The sequence below is a fragment of the Syngnathus leptorhynchus genome, chromosome 7, assembly GCF_054491065.1.
Source record: "Syngnathus leptorhynchus isolate UIUO chromosome 7, UIUO_Slep, whole genome shotgun sequence".
Taxonomy (NCBI): domain Eukaryota; kingdom Metazoa; phylum Chordata; class Actinopteri; order Syngnathiformes; family Syngnathidae; genus Syngnathus; species Syngnathus leptorhynchus.
In genome coordinates this window covers 6,993,853-7,008,931 of record NC_141201.1, presented here as the reverse complement: position 1 = coordinate 7,008,931, position 15,079 = coordinate 6,993,853, and the positions used below count along the sequence as shown (strand labels likewise).

Genomic DNA, 15,079 nt, shown 5'->3' with positions numbered 1-15,079 from the left:
GTAACTGAAATGATGGAAGTGTATCAAATGAACTTGTCAAACTTCGCAGTTTTCCGTATGCGTCTGGCTTCCTGAGTGAATAAAATACATTTCTGAATGCAGAATAAATATGTGGATTATTGGAGTGTTTTCATTATTTGCATAGTTTTGGGTAATTATAATTGAGAAAAAAACTCATCAAACGAAGCGTGTTTTTAGTCAATTAAAAACAATGAGACGATAGGAACACAAACCTATTTTGTATACTGCAAAGTAATTTTTCTCATTTGTGCCAATTTATCAAAACGGGTAGAATTTTAGTTTTACTTCTGTACTTCCATAGATTAAAACGTCGGTACTTGTTTTTTTTTCACGAGTCCAAATTTAAGTTTTGAGCAATCTCTCTCTCGCTCAAATCTCAAGTATCTGCACTTCTACTTTTGCCAGTCCAGATCAAAACTGACCATGGTCAGAATAATGACAACTTCACGTGCACATGGTTTAACACGAATAGGCGCTGACACCTGGTGGTAGCAAAACGCATTGCAATGTTAAGACACTTAAACGCATGCATACAGAAAAGCGACATTAATTATTTTTCAAAACATATTTGCCTTTAATAACATTCTTATTTACAGTATAGTAATCACAGGAGTTTCAAATCACTTCACAAAAACGCATTTATCTAAAAGTCCTTGGTTTTGTACCAAGACAAATTTTGGCTCAATCAAAGTCTTGTTCAATGTTAAGCAGTTGGCCTGAATGCAAGACATGCTCACTGTGTCTACAAGCCTGCATCCGTATTTTTTATTTTTTTTGCAGGGATAAAAATAGCTATTTTACACATTCACACACTGCAGGAGTATTGCTGCCCCCCCGCTTGCTTCATCGATGGCGCACTTGTTAAAGATGGAACCAGACAACACTGCTTCTTTCCACCACAGGTAGAACATTTGTTTCGATTCTGACACATACCGTCTTCTTAAACTTCAGTGATTCCCAGCGGATGGGATTTCGACTCCGTTCAAACAAAAGTAACAATACCCAAGAAGGGTGACTCGTCTCAAATGGGCGCAGCTATAATTAAAGTCCCAACTTGTAATCACTGGAAAAAATGACCCCAGCCACTTCACAGAGATCAGAGCTTATTTCACAAAGACTTTTTTCAAATGGGATTTACACATTAAGATCAACCTGCGAAAAAGTATTTTAAATTAGTAGTTTATGTGACAATGTGTTAACTGTTGAATAAGGTTCTAAAGTGTGAATGCTTTGGTTCTGTAAACTGATCAGATATTTTTCTTATTTTGAAAAAAAGAACATCCGACAGGCGCAGCTCAACAGAAAAGCCGTGTAAAGAAATGTTAACAGGAAAAGAGGAATCACCACACTGGTGCATTATGTTTTCAATAAGATCAGAGGGGAGTCATTCGATGACACTCAGCCGCAATTGCTCTCTTTGGCAACACAACCCCAGCAGGAAGGGCTCAAAAGCAGGTCAATATTTCCGCTATTTGACACCAAACATGAGTTGCTGGGCAGCACTTTTTCCCACCCTTCCCTGTCTTCTTCTTTCTCTCCTATCCAAACTGAGTCAGCTTCAAATCAAGCTAACCCTGCCATGCGTGTTTGTATTTAATCAACCAGGAAAATGGGGTATGTGGGTGTGCAATTGGAAGCTCTAGAAACCCTATATATGGTAGTCTCTTTCCTTAACCTGACTCAATTTTCCGATACTAAAGGCAGAGGTAACCACAGGGTGGGGCGACAACTCGCAGTTAGAATGTGTACCCTGCAGGGGGGGCTTTATCATCTTTGTTGCTCTCCAGGGAGAAAGGAGGAATGCGAACATCAAAATGGGAGCCATCAGTCCTTTCGATACGAAATGTTCCCCTGAAGATGAAAAAAAAAAGTAGGCAATGTTAATGGCACAGAGGAGTGCGGAATAAAAACTGTTAAACAAAAGGTTACATCACGTATAGAACAAAAACTCACCACATGTGACCACTGGGGGCTTGTAGAGAGACATGGCTGCTATACTGAAATGCTGGCTGCTCTTTGGACAACACTGGCTCCTTTAATCACACAACAGGTCCACAATGACAAGACTGACAAAAAAACTGTGATGTCTATTCAATTTTATTGCCGTTTGCCTCAAGTGGGGGACACTCATATAATCGGCCCTCTTTTGAGAATTCTTTAAATGCCCTTGTCGCAGAAAGATTATGCTGCATCTGAAAACAATCAGGCTGACAATTTGAAACTTTACAACCTGCCACACGAGGTGGGCCGAGGCACGGGCTCCATGAGTGACTAACTGTTGCCGGAAATCTTTGCAAAATAAATCACTCGACTAACCCACTCCAACGGTGTGACTTGATCTTTTATTTTGTTAGATGTGTAATCACTATTTTGTTAGACTTGCAAATCACTTGTCCCTCCCGCTTAGGAACACCAAAGATTCAGCATTGTGTGTCAAGTCAGTGTGAGTGAGTTGCTCTGACCCTGCCAACCACGCCGCGACCCCGGACAGTCTCCAGGGTTCCGGACAGGCTGAAGATCCTCCAGTGTCTTTCTCTTAGTTGAACCACCTCATTGCCCATGTTCTCCAAACGGATGCAGTATCGCCACTTCACAAGATGACACACAGTACATGCATTAAAAATGTTCAGACTAGTTCATGCACTATTTATTTTATGGGGCTTCGCATAATCGTTGCCACTACTCACCCAGTATACATGAGAATTCTGGCCTTCCTGAAGAGATAGAGATATACCACAATTTAAAATAATTTTTCAAAGTGATCCCTCATTTATTGCTGATAATTGGTTCCTATATTGTCATCCGAGTATTGCTTCTCTTAATATAATGAGAACAGACTTCAATGTGTGTGGGTGACAGACAGCAAACGGACCCTTTCGGCTGGCGTAAATTAACGCAACAAAAGACTCCTTTGGCTGCCTAAAAACACGCCTTTCTAAAAAACCAAAACTTTCTATACAATGCGCTTTCGGGTTAACATGGTTCCCAAATTCTGGACCCCAAAGTCAGTGTAAAATCGAGATTTAAGTGTAAATAGTAAAGGTTGAGAGTCTCACTAGAAACCCAAAGCCTCACGCCATGACCACAGCAACAAAACTGGACAAGAGTTGTACTGCATGCTCCTTATTTACCCTCATGCCCATGTAGAAAGGGATTACGGTGACCCGGATGTTCTCAGTGGTCTCCCTGTGGACGTCCGACAGCTCCAACCAAGGGTGGTTCTTTTCTTGCCATGCTTTGAGGGTGTCCCTGGCAATGAATGGAGGAGCTACGACGGAGCGAGAAGGACAAGTTAACCGAGGAACAGAGCTATATCAAATGAGATGATAGAAATGGCAGAGCCAGAAGTAATAGGAAGTACAGAAGAAAGAAAACAACATGCTTGGCAAGTCAAGACTGGGTAGGTGCTTACATTTGGCATGGTTGTACATGAGGAAGCGTTCAAACAGCTCGTGTTGAATGGGGATCTGCTCTGCAGAGTTGTATGGCAGGATGTCTTCATGGCTCACATAATCCAGACCTGATGGGAAGAGAGATACAGATTAAAAAAGTGCTATTCGGGGGCGAGATAGATCACAAATGGCATTGGTGTATACCTGGGATGGCGTAAAGCGCTCTACTGTCATCATGGTTTGCCAGAAACGTCACTGCCTCTGTCTGAGACCTCTGAGACTGTTAAATGCAACAGAAGCAAAATTCATCCATAAATAGGGTGTCTGCATGCGCTCACACAAAACAACAATCTTTTAAAGAGGCTATCAGCTGCGTCACATGCTAAGAGTCATAGATGAGGCAAGAATACGGTTAAAACCACTCATATACATCTTGTGCAGTATTTAGCCATTTGCAATGTGCAACCACTAGTTGTCGGTAAACCCCACACGATGCTAAATGTGATTCTCATGAGACGAATCAATCATTGGTGGTAAACCCCATAGAATAAACAGTGTGCATTTTTAAATAGGTTTTTGCTTGTGTTGGTAAATGAAAACCTCAAAACAATGAAATGTGTACTCTACCGCAATAATAATAAGGCTTAAGAAAAATGCAGACTAGTGGAATCACAAACAGTGCGGATTTCATATCTACAACAATGTCAACTACTGGTTGTTATGCATCAGTAAAATTATTTACAAGTTAGACATTTAGCAGATGTGCTCCCACCATCATCCATGTTGCAAAAATGTAATTGACACGAAAACTTGTCAAGGGCAAAACTGAGCATTTGGTGTTATTGAATCCATATACAGTAGTCTACGTATGACCTTTCCACAAAAATAGCAACAATGTCACACTAGGAGATGACTGAAAAAGTACCATTGCTTAACAGAATCACTTACAATGTGAGGGCAGTCTCTAGTATCAATCAGAACTTGATAGTAAGTGTGAGTCTTCCCCTTCACTTCCTTTGAGCCATGGCCACCAGGAGGCTCAGGCTTACTAGAAGTAAAAAATAATAAAAATACATTACAAAAAAAGGTAAGCGCATTGTGTTTACATGATGACAGGGGCAACATGTTGCATAAAGCTGCAACACCTTTGTTAATCAAAGACCAGTTATCTCGAATTGGGCGGTGGGGGCTTTACCTGTCAGACATGGGAGGAGTGATGTCTCTGTCGTACAGTCTGGCGTGCCATGGAAACAAGACAATACCTCGATAGCCAAAGACGCTGTGGAGAAAGAGCTGAGAACAACACAAAGGTATTGGTTCACAATGTCACATTAAATATTACCAAGGATAAGACTCAAATAATCAGAAATCAAATGAAACCAAAATGTCTTTAGCAAGGCATCACACTTACAGTGAAAAAATGTATTATTGTCACAATGGTACAATGAAACTGTAAAAAATCTAAATAATCTCATATGGACCAAGAATGTTTTTGTTGACATCCACCCTGCGACCATCCAAAGTGTGGTAGCTAAACATGGCTACGCAAGTTTTTACCTGTCCTGTCTCGTATTTGCCGTGCTGCTTTAGAGCCTCAAACACTCCAACCGTCTCCAAAATCTTCCCTTCAGGCCTGTTCCTGCCAAATACAGGCAATGTCAATTCATCATGGTTTGTGTTTGAACAATGAGGATACATTCACAAAATAATAATGGGGTGAGAAAAACATAATCGTGTAAATAATCGTGATTCCAATATTGAACAAAATGATCGTGATTATGATAGCAGTCCTATTTTCCATTATTTATTCCATTTAAAAAGCGTTTGGAGGGCACCTCACCATACAAAGCAAACGCTTCACAAGTGGAAATTTTGTAGTCGACAATCACGTTGTCACAATGTTGAAAAAATATTTAGAAAGGTTTAAAAACGACGCTGGCATTCGAGCAGGGGTGTGTAGACTTTTTAAATGCTCTGCATATAGCATATGTCTGACTTGCATCTAAATTCAGTGGACACAGTCCACGTGCAGTAGACGTTGATGTTTGGGTTGTGACATACTTCCTCATACTGAAAGGAAATACATAAACCAGTTTTGAGCATAATTTTAAATAACCTCTCTCACTTCAAAAACACAGTTGTCATGCTTACAGTTGGTTTTGTGTAAACGACTCTCTTGTGTAAGAAAGAATCTTTTTGATTATTTTGTGTTCTTTTCCTTTCATTGTTGCACCAAAGTGATGATTTTATGCAGGGGCCAGCTTTGTTTATTCTAGAAGATACCCTCTTATAGAAGCAATCTACATGATCCCTAGAGGAGGCTAAATCCTGCTTTGCTGCTATAGTCATAATCTCAATCATAACTTTGACAAGATTGTGCAGAACACCTTGACTTGTCAGATGTCACAAATTCCATTAGATCTCCACTGCTGCGCCTTAACAAACACATACTGACCAGCAGAGACAACAACAGCTGCTCACAAACATGCATACTCTCTAGAGAGCTAATCTTTACAACAGATAGAGTAGGGATTCATTGTCATTCTGATGGATTCCGGTTTTTTCCATAGTATTAGATAAGTATTATTTGGGAATTAATACTGATAAAGTCATAGAGATAGCAAATACATGTTAAATATCCAACTCTAACCTAGCTGCCATTGCAATAATGTAATGCACTACATTTGCTTTGAAAAGTGAATGCTATGCTCCAAAGAGGATTTTATTACTTGGCAGTAGAAGCAATACTTCAAGATGAGCTAGTTTTAAGTCTTGGCGGCAGATACACAGATGAAAATAGAAAACAAACGGAATGAGATTCAACCTTGGTGTTCGGTCACTTCAAAGGAAAATAAAAGTTTGATGCAAATATTGCTGTACCTTGTAAACCTGGAAAGTACTAACGCTGCTTTACATTTTTTTCCAATGTGTTGTTATAGCCTCATTCCGAAATTGAGTAGTTTCTCCACAAATGTGTAACACACAAACCCCGTTATAACAATGTAAAATTGTTTTGTTTTATTTTTTTTTTTTTTTTTTTTTACTGTGTTGTCTTTACAATGTGTATTTTACGAATAAAGAAAAATAAAAATCCCAGAAAACTGTCATTCATTTCATGTAATTTTAAGGGAGAACATATCAAGATAGTGCTATCGGGGTATCAGTTATAAACACCTACCAAAATCAATGCACATTAAAAAACAATTGGTAAAAATGTTATAACAACTTAATACGCGTTTTTTGGGTAAACGTTGTAACATTGTAAAAGTACTTCCGGTCAAGCCATGCATTACCACATCTACTGGATAAATGCCAATGAATGCCACAGGCCAACTACGCCAGTTTTATAGGCCCTGGGAGACATATAATGATGGTATTTATAAATAAGTTTGGAATGTGTTGACCACATGACAACAGTTCCTGACATTTCTTTGCTACGATACAATCTTTAGAAACTCGTGCATAGCTAGGTCTTTAGCTTGTTAGCATTGACAGGAGGAGGACACTGGCTGTGTGTCTTACCGTGACGACATGAATCTCTTCTGCTGAGCGACACCGTACATTCCGCAGGCTCGGCATTCCAACTGTGGTTTATACATTTCGAACCTGCTGTCAGTCATACTTAATATTCTATGTGCGCGTTTACTGTTATATTTACTGAAAGTGCTCAGCAAACCTCTACGTAACGCGCAGGCCGCCATCTTTGTTGGTGGTGGCACGCTTTTAGTTACGCATGCACGTTTGTACGTACGCACTGATGTTGCCTTCAGGGACAAAGAAAATAGTACGAATTGGAACTAATGTTTATTACGAGCGTCCTTTACACTGACATGTTTCAGCAGTCTGTCAAAGCATGTCAGTGTAAAGCCTGCACCATACGATGGCTTTTTTTTTAACTTACTAGATGAGTTTTTCCCCATTAGCCTTTTATTGATTCCATTAATATATACGTGGATAATATCTTATAATGTTTTTCAAATATATTATTTCTGTATAATTCAATCTGACGGCGTTTTGTTAGGGATTTAAAGTCGTTAAATTATGTATAAATTGTAAAAAATACGGGGAAACATGAAGGCATCAAAATTATTCACCCGGAACGAGACGTGCAAAACATGATATTAATTTAAAATTATCGTTCATTTTCTTCCAAATAATCAAATAGAATACTACCAAACATGGTAAAATGCTCTGTTGTCCATATTGAATTTGTAATTTAGAAATCATTTTACACGAGTGATCACGTGAGACTTACCTCATCTGGTCACGGGGTAAAAACATGGCTACTTGCATATTGAGCTTTTGCACCGCTTTCTAACGTTACAGTCATATACGTCTCCCATTGTTGCATATTCCCATTGAATATTCTGTGTGTTGTCGTTAAACAAAATTATGGCTTCGGCGTTCGTGGTTGGAGATCAATTCCGAAATAGAGTGTCAGGACTGTTGGAACAGACGGATTCGTCTCTGCCCGAAGAGCTGAGAACACAACTGGGTAATCTACTTGAAAAGAAAGGGCAAATTACCCTGCCATTTAGTACAGCGCGACAATTGAAAAAGTATCTTCAAGATGAAGGTAATGTGATGTCGCCGCATTTTTTTTTTTTACATTATATCTCCGTTTCTGTCCTCTCTGTCGCTTGCTCTCCATGCCAATTGCATTTATTTATGTGCCTACTTTTCAGTAAAATAAAGCACAGAAATATGTTTGTTTGTTTTTTTCCCAGAAGTGACGCTCAGAAGGAATGACTGTGAATTTACACTATAATGTTCTTTTTTCTAGGGCATCCATTCTATTTGCATGACTTGTTGGAGGATAGTTCATTTCACCTGCCGGAGGTTGTGAAGCCCCCCAGAGTAAGTCGATGGCAGTTTATCAAGCTTGAAAGGTTGGCATACCGTATTTTCCGGACTATAAGGCGCACCTTCAATGAACGCCTTATAGTCCGGAAAATACGGTGTATATATGTTCCCCGATTGAATATTTATTTGACTCAGTCCCAAAATGTTCCAAGGAAAAATCTTCTACCAAGTATGTGTGAACGTTATTGTTGCAAAATGTATAATTAAATGTTTCAGCCTCTACACCACTTGTTTGATGAAACGCGTCTTTAAATCAAAGTGAGTTGGATAAACATTGAACACAAATAAGATAATTTTCTCTAATTGCAGAACCCTGAGCTGGTCGCACGCTTGGAAATCATTAAAGCCAGACTAGCAAACGAGGAATACAATAAGATGACTCGTAACGTAAACAGTCAGGTAAATCATTTTGTGTTCATATTCGAAGGCACCACCCCCACACTAATCGCCATTGCAAACTCTAGCCTAATGATTACATTTCTACTCCTGTGCAGGAAATGAACCGTAATGGAACACTGGCAGATTTGGGACAGCAAGGTTAGTGTGTTGGAGAGTTTCCATATCACTTGTAGGGGATATATCTTCAAATTCACTTTTGTCATACCCGTATTTGCTTGCGTTGGGCTTTTCAGTTTTGCAGGGTTCTGGTATATAGCATGCTATTAAGGCATCTTAAAAACTTTTTAAATTGTGAAAATAACATTGGAATATATTCAATTGAAATATTCTTATATTGGTGTCGTACATTCTGATCGGTGTTCATATTTTCTCTTTCTAAAGTACGATCAGCTAAAGCAGTGGTTGTGACTGTTTTCAACTTCCTGGTGACAGTAATCGCTACATTTGCCTGCTCCTACATGGGCAGTCAGTACCTATTCACTGAAACAACAGCGGTAAGAATTTGTCTTATTTGTCTCGATTTGTTCTGTAACAGCAAGCTTAGCTAAACCGGTGTGCCCCAAAGTTCAAATGTTATGTTAGTATCCAAAAGCATTTTAATTCTGACTTGATAATTTCTTATTTTTTTGCCAGAGAGTAATATCTGCCGTGATCGCAACATCTGTAGTGGGGCTAGCTGAGCTGTATGTCCTGGTCCGAACCATGGAGGGGGAACTCGGTGAACCCTAGCACAACAAACAAGGGAACTACACTAGAGTCAAAAAGGGAAACTCCATTTAAGAGCAGCCTTTTAAAAAGGTCACACTGTATTAACATTATATGGACCAAGAGAGTCTTCACATTTAAACGACACCAATTTCCACTTTGCTATTAGGCAGGGTTTTTGGCACCCTCTTATGGCAGTTTATGGCATTGCTGAAAAAGCACAACTGCGAATAGGGCAGTTTTTCGGCAAAATCCTAATCAGAAATGGCTTTGAGCGTATTTTTGATGCTGGTTTAAAAAAATAGGGTTCGGTTTAGGCCTTTTTTTTTTTTTTTTTTTTTAGCACATCAGGTTCTTTGAGTGATTTTTTTCTTAAGTTTGACCCATATAAGTATACAAATTTACAGATACAAACACTAGAAATTTTACCATGTGTTTAATTTATGGTTATAATGTTTTAGGAAAAAGAATCTGCCTGTTGCGGACCCTAAACCTTAATTCATAAATAATACATATACAGTATTCGTAATATATATAAATATTACATACTTTATTATGTGATTATTATTATTATTATTATGAACATTTTATGTGCTAGAGGGAAAAAAGCCATGTTTGGAATCTCATTAAGAATTGGAGCTCTGATGAAAATATTTAGTCTGTTTGTTGACGTGTGTTGTTTAATGCTATTTTATTTGATAAATATTTTATTTTTACTGCTTTTATTTATTCTCTCTTTTTCGTAGAAACCAAAATAGAAAGTATAATTATCATGAATAAATGAACACCTGTGATTTTCTTTTGATTCTGATGATATTAATAAAGCCATGCATCTGTATCTGACTCTAATTGAATGATGATGATTAGGTAGTTGATTTTAGTTAATTCAGCAAAAACAACAGTACTTATACTCAATGTCATAAGCTATTAATTTGGTTATTAAATTGGATAATTTTATTCCACAAGAGTTTATATAGCAATTATTGTTTGTTCCATTTGATACCTTCCAACCAGAAACTTCTTCTAGATTATGTGTATTTTATTAGCTCGTTTTAATTAGTTAAGTGCTGTATGAAGTTATGCAATGAGAATACATCTCAAGAACACTTCACAAGCTATTGCTATAGGGTAGATCTGCTAATAACACACTAGTATTAATAATAAAGCCTTGAATCACCACTGCCAATAAGGTCGCTGGGTCAGGAAAAACAATGACAACAACACGTATAGAAAGATTACTGTTCATAATCAATTTCAAAACAATTCAAACACGACTCAGATGATCTCTGATCCCTTCTTGACATTTAAATTCTTATTTTTTTTTGGACATATTTTTATGCCGGCATCCTCTTGTTCGGTCCTATCGCATAAATGGGAGGATTAAAAGATGTAACTACATCTGGAGGGGCAAAAGTATTTTCCTGAATTCTGAGATTTGACACCCGGATTAAAGGTTTATTGAAAGATTATTTGGTATTAAAGATGATTGTGATATGCGGAGATCACTGTCCACTGCACGACTGTCTTGTCCATCCGTCATATTCGTGTATGTATTATACTTCTCATGTAATATTTCAAAACTTAAATCCAGGCATAATTACAGGACCTGTAAGCTGATAGACCCCAAAGCTTTGGCTTTAATTTTCATTAGTTTATTCCGCCTGCCTACTCTATATAACCCTCATGATACTTACAGAGTAGAGAGATTTAGAAAACAACTATCTTCTGTGGTATCCCTGCACAAGGAGTGATTTTAATCAGGATGTTTTGAAAAATAATTCTCAGTGGGCCACAGTATAATGTAACACGGCATAAAACAATGTAGATCATAAAAAGAGTTGGCTGCTGTGAGAACAACACATAGTCTTGATTCCAGAGTGGAGAAATGTGTTGTGTTGTGTTTTGTTCATGGGGTACCTTCTCAATTAGTCCTCTGTTTTTCATTAAATCTGTTTCATGATTCATTGATCCAAATGAATATTATTCCCATTTTCTACACCACTTGTTTTCATTAGAGTGACAAATGAGCTGGAGCTTATCCATGCTGGCTTTGTTTTTGATTTTTTTCTTGCTAAAGTATTGAATTATTGATTGGTAATAATTGTAAAGACCCGTCAAGTCGTTTTTATCGTTTGTTTCTAATTACATTAAATAAGTTTGAGGATGAACATTCCAAAAAAAGTGGTTTTGCATCGTCTTTGATGAGGCAAAATTTGCTTTTTGCATTTTAGTAAATCACATTGAATAGCAAAAAGTGAGAATCTACTACCGAGACGTCCACAAAACTTTGCTGGGTTGAACGCTTTCACGTCATGGCTCAACCGCGCGGGTTGTCTGAGGTCAAGGTAAGCTCGAAGCTCCCGAGCTATATTCTCATATACCCATATATTTTGACTTTGCGCTAATAACCTTTAAGTTAAAGTCTAATGAATAAAATAATTACAAAGGTTATATCCCACTACCCATTTTATGGTTGGCCTGGAGGTTTTATCAGTTACTGGCTACAGACTCAAGGTGCATTATATCTTGAACATTTGCCTCAAGAGGAACGTGTTCCTGCAGAGGCATGTGTGTTTAGTACATTTAAATTCAGGCTGTGCTCTTAAAAAGAGGTACATGCGCAGACACACGGACGTTGTGCATTGAAGGGACTTCTTAACATCAATATGTGAGTGGAATGAAATCTTTATCGATCCCAGGTGGCTGTCAGTGAAGTTCTTTTCCACCACCACCCAGCCTATCTGTATAAATGCATGCTTTGACCTCCCGAAAAACAAATGTTTCTTCTTGGGGAAAAAAATCTATCCTCTCAATTATGTTGAAATAACTTTCCACAATTAAAAGAAATAAGAAATTAATTGGACTTGACTAAAGTCAGTTGTGTTCACTCCCAAAGCAGCGCAGACCTCCCTCTTTGAGAAGCCAACGTGTCGTGAGACACTCCGTAAACATCTGACTGATTAACTCCATAATGTTAAATGTTTTATTTTTTCTTAAACAATTTTTCCTTTTTGTGATGCCACCAGTGTGAGATAGGCAATGCATGACAGCCATCAAACTAAAACTGAAACAAATTGCAGCATACTGTTGTGACATTTTTTATTGCTCAGTACAGATATGCACTTATGTTACTATCATATACACACACATTGATTTTACCAGGCAAATGTAACTGTAAATATACTTGTTAAATACCGCACCACAAATTATGTTCCAGCAATGTCAGTGAAAGTATACCGAAAAGAATGAGTAGTTTTACTTTATTTTTGTTGTGTTTACAAAGTAGTTTTATGCAATTGTTAACTACTCTGTTTGTGATGATTATAATTTACAACATTTTCCTCACAATATTGTCACATGGGTTTTAATTTACTTCAGTTTATTCACTGTGAAAATGTTTTGGAACAACTTGAAAGTCACCCAATGCCACTTACAGGATTACATTCAATTTTGCAGGTTGCAGAGCAATATGATAATGTATTTATTATTAAATTTGTCATACTTTATTGCCCATTTTAAAGTTCATCAAGTTGAGTCTTAGTTATGATATTTGGTATGACATTTTTTGTAAGGAAATTAACTCAAACTACATCTAAAAGACAACTGGAACATTAACACAAGGCCAGAGGAACAACAGCATACACTATTCGATGTTTTGTTCAGTTTGTGTATTTGGTGTGTTTAGACGCAGGACATAAAGGGGAAAATAACTGAATTTTACAATACACCTCATCAAAACTCCAGGAAGTTGGTCACTATAGCAGCATTGTAGATTAGGTCTGAGATGTACCCCATAGAGGTCTGTGGTCCCATTTGTGTGTGATGTTGATGATGATGGTGGTGATGTCTTTGGCCCTGAGTTACGTCCCAGTACGCTGGCTGAGAGTGAGAAGGAACAACTTGGTCAACAGAAAGGTGACCTCCAGCTTCACCCCCGTATAGCGCCTGATGAGCCCCAGACTGAACCATGCTCTGGGCTTTGAGGTTCCTGAGGGCCTGGTAAGAGTGGCTCGACGCAGAATGGTGATGTTGCCTGGTGATGGGATGTGACAACGAACCGGGAAGAAAAGTAGGCAGGGTTGATCCGAGCTGTGGCCGCTGATGCCACTCCTCCTCCCAGAGACGACAATCTGATTGTTTCTCGCAGCCAAGGGTGGGCTGCGAGTGGAGCGTTGAAGTGGATGGTGTAGACTGATTGGTGTAAAGTTGGAACCAGTCAGAGTAGAATTGTGGGATGTCTTCACAGGGTTGGTTTTGCTCCGGTCTAAATATGTCTGCCAAGGTGGATGGGGATGGAAAAGCTGAAGTCACCACCCCAGAGGTGGATGCTGCAAACCCCCTACTTGCCACAACATGTTTGGTAGACTTGGGTAGTCTCCCAGTCTTGATACTTCGGGCTCTTCGGTTTTGAAACCACACCTATGCAAGATTTATACTCTCAATTTCCATATTATAAGACTTCAGCTCATTTTCATGACAACATGTGTGTACGTAGGCCGTCATCATGAAAAAATAATCAGACGTACAGTACCGTTCAAAAGTTTGGCGTCACCCAGACAATTTTGTGTTTTCCATGAAAAATATAACTGCACAAGAGTTTTTAAGGGTTTTCTAACCATCCATTAGCCTTCTAACACAATTAGCAAACGCACGAGACCATTAAAACACTGAAGGGAAGGTTGCTGGGCCTTCATACACCTGTGTAAGATATTGCATTCAAAACCAGACTTTTGCAGCTAGAATAGTCATTTAACACATCAACAATGTAGAAAAAATATTCCTGATTAGTTAAAAGTTATCCTCATTGAAAAATAGCGATTTTATTTTCAAAATAAGGTCATTTCTAAGTGACCCCAAACTTTTGAACGGTTGTGTACATTGTAAAAAGCTGATTTGTGCGGTGTAATATAGGTCACAAATAGAGTTGTTGTTATAGCACTGTGATGAACTGAACGTGGATCTCCACGACAGAAAAAAAAATTCACATAAAAATGTGTAATGTATTATCACTTCACGTATTAGCAACACCAGCAAAAAAGTCTTTTTTTTTTTTTTTTACAAAAGATGCAGTGCACTCACCTGAATCTTGCTCTCAGGCAGGTGTGTATGTGCAGCCAGTGTCTCCCTGAGGGTGATGTCAGGATAAGGAGTGACAGCAAAGGCTTGCTCCAGCTCGGACAGCTGAGCTCTGCTGAAGATGGTCCGCTTCCTTTTTCTCGGACCCTCGCTCAGGATACCAGATCGATCCAGCTCTGAGGCGAGCGGGATGCTCTCACTGTGCACGTCTTGAGCAAAAAGGTAAAAGTAGTTCATCAATCAGTTGTTTATGATTGGTGTGTAAATTAGATCGGATTTTCTTTATTGACAAGTTTTACATTATGTTATGTCATTTTAACTAATGCTAATGGTCTCAAATACGTATGAGATGATAAAAATAAATGATACCCTTTCTCTATTTCTAAAAATCTACTATACATATTAAAAATGACTTTGCAGATGTTGTTTTGGCTTACCTTTACATTGTTCCTGTTCCCCAAATAACCCTTTGAGATCCACTACATCTTCCTTCTGTTCCTGCTTTACTGTTGAGAAATGTGCATCCATGAACAAAGCCATTATCGCCGCACAAACACAATCAACCGCTGATCCTCGGACACTTGATGTATGATTTGACAAAGAGGTTGGGGACCACCTTTTAT

General features: G+C 38.4%; 3 protein-coding genes across 5 annotated transcripts; 1 reads left to right on the top strand and 2 right to left on the bottom strand.

Annotated features, from left to right (window-relative positions):
* Positions 1–571: 571 nt before the first annotated feature.
* On the bottom strand, positions 572–7,152 carry poldip2 (polymerase (DNA-directed), delta interacting protein 2). 2 transcript variants are annotated; one of them, XM_085916672.1, is made up of 11 exons: positions 6,936–7,152; positions 4,971–5,052; positions 4,609–4,706; positions 4,362–4,461; positions 3,618–3,693; positions 3,434–3,541; positions 3,153–3,289; positions 2,709–2,735; positions 2,484–2,609; positions 1,975–2,054; positions 572–1,872 (listed from the first exon to the last, which is right to left on the bottom strand). In XM_085916672.1, the coding sequence occupies exons 1-11, from the start codon at positions 7,112–7,114 to the stop codon at positions 1,758–1,760; spliced, it is 1,128 nt and encodes a 375-aa protein (XP_085772798.1). In that variant the 5' UTR covers positions 7,115–7,152; the 3' UTR covers positions 572–1,757. The 2 variants fall into 2 exon arrangements, with proteins under 2 accessions (XP_085772798.1, XP_085772799.1); XM_085916673.1 differs by having other exon boundaries at positions 4,971–5,046.
* On the top strand, positions 7,131–9,725 carry vma12 (vacuolar ATPase assembly factor VMA12). Its single transcript, XM_085916674.1, has 6 exons — positions 7,131–7,989; positions 8,197–8,270; positions 8,586–8,675; positions 8,771–8,813; positions 9,057–9,169; positions 9,309–9,725. Exons 1-6 carry the CDS (start codon positions 7,806–7,808, stop codon positions 9,402–9,404), a joined length of 600 nt encoding a protein of 199 aa, XP_085772800.1. The 5' UTR covers positions 7,131–7,805; the 3' UTR covers positions 9,405–9,725.
* A 2,967-nt stretch (positions 9,726–12,692) lies between these two features.
* On the bottom strand, positions 12,693–15,054 carry sebox (SEBOX homeobox). Of its 2 annotated transcripts, XM_085917065.1 has the most exons (4): positions 14,894–15,054; positions 14,460–14,665; positions 14,320–14,328; positions 12,693–13,799 (listed from the first exon to the last, which is right to left on the bottom strand). In XM_085917065.1, the coding sequence occupies exons 1-4, from the start codon at positions 14,994–14,996 to the stop codon at positions 13,113–13,115; spliced, it is 1,005 nt and encodes a 334-aa protein (XP_085773191.1). In that variant the 5' UTR covers positions 14,997–15,054; the 3' UTR covers positions 12,693–13,112. The 2 variants fall into 2 exon arrangements, with proteins under 2 accessions (XP_085773191.1, XP_085773192.1); XM_085917066.1 differs by lacking the exon at positions 14,320–14,328.
* Positions 15,055–15,079: the final 25 nt, after the last annotated feature.

Excerpts from the sequence above, each read along its gene's own strand:
- sebox (XM_085917065.1), bottom strand. The coding sequence starts at position 14,996 with ATGGCTTTGTTCATGGATGCACATTTCTCAACAGTAAAGCAGGAACAG. Across the intron at positions 14,666-14,893 it reads GGAACAGGAACAATGTAAAG|ACGTGCACAGTGAGAGCATC; the intron begins GTAAGCCAAAAC and ends TTTTTGCTCAAG.
- poldip2 (XM_085916672.1), bottom strand. The coding sequence starts at position 7,114 with ATGGCGGCCTGCGCGTTACGTAGAGGTTTGCTGAGCACTTTCAGTAAA. Across the intron at positions 3,694-4,361 it reads CTAGAGACTGCCCTCACATT|TCTCAGAGGTCTCAGACAGA; the intron begins GTAAGTGATTCT and ends TGCATTTAACAG. Across the intron at positions 3,542-3,617 it reads AGCGCTTTACGCCATCCCAG|GTCTGGATTATGTGAGCCAT; the intron begins GTATACACCAAT and ends TCTTCCCATCAG.
- vma12 (XM_085916674.1), top strand. The coding sequence starts at position 7,806 with ATGGCTTCGGCGTTCGTGGTTGGAGATCAATTCCGAAATAGAGTGTCA. Across the intron at positions 7,990-8,196 it reads AAAGTATCTTCAAGATGAAG|GGCATCCATTCTATTTGCAT; the intron begins GTAATGTGATGT and ends TCTTTTTTCTAG. Across the intron at positions 8,676-8,770 it reads CTCGTAACGTAAACAGTCAG|GAAATGAACCGTAATGGAAC; the intron begins GTAAATCATTTT and ends ACTCCTGTGCAG.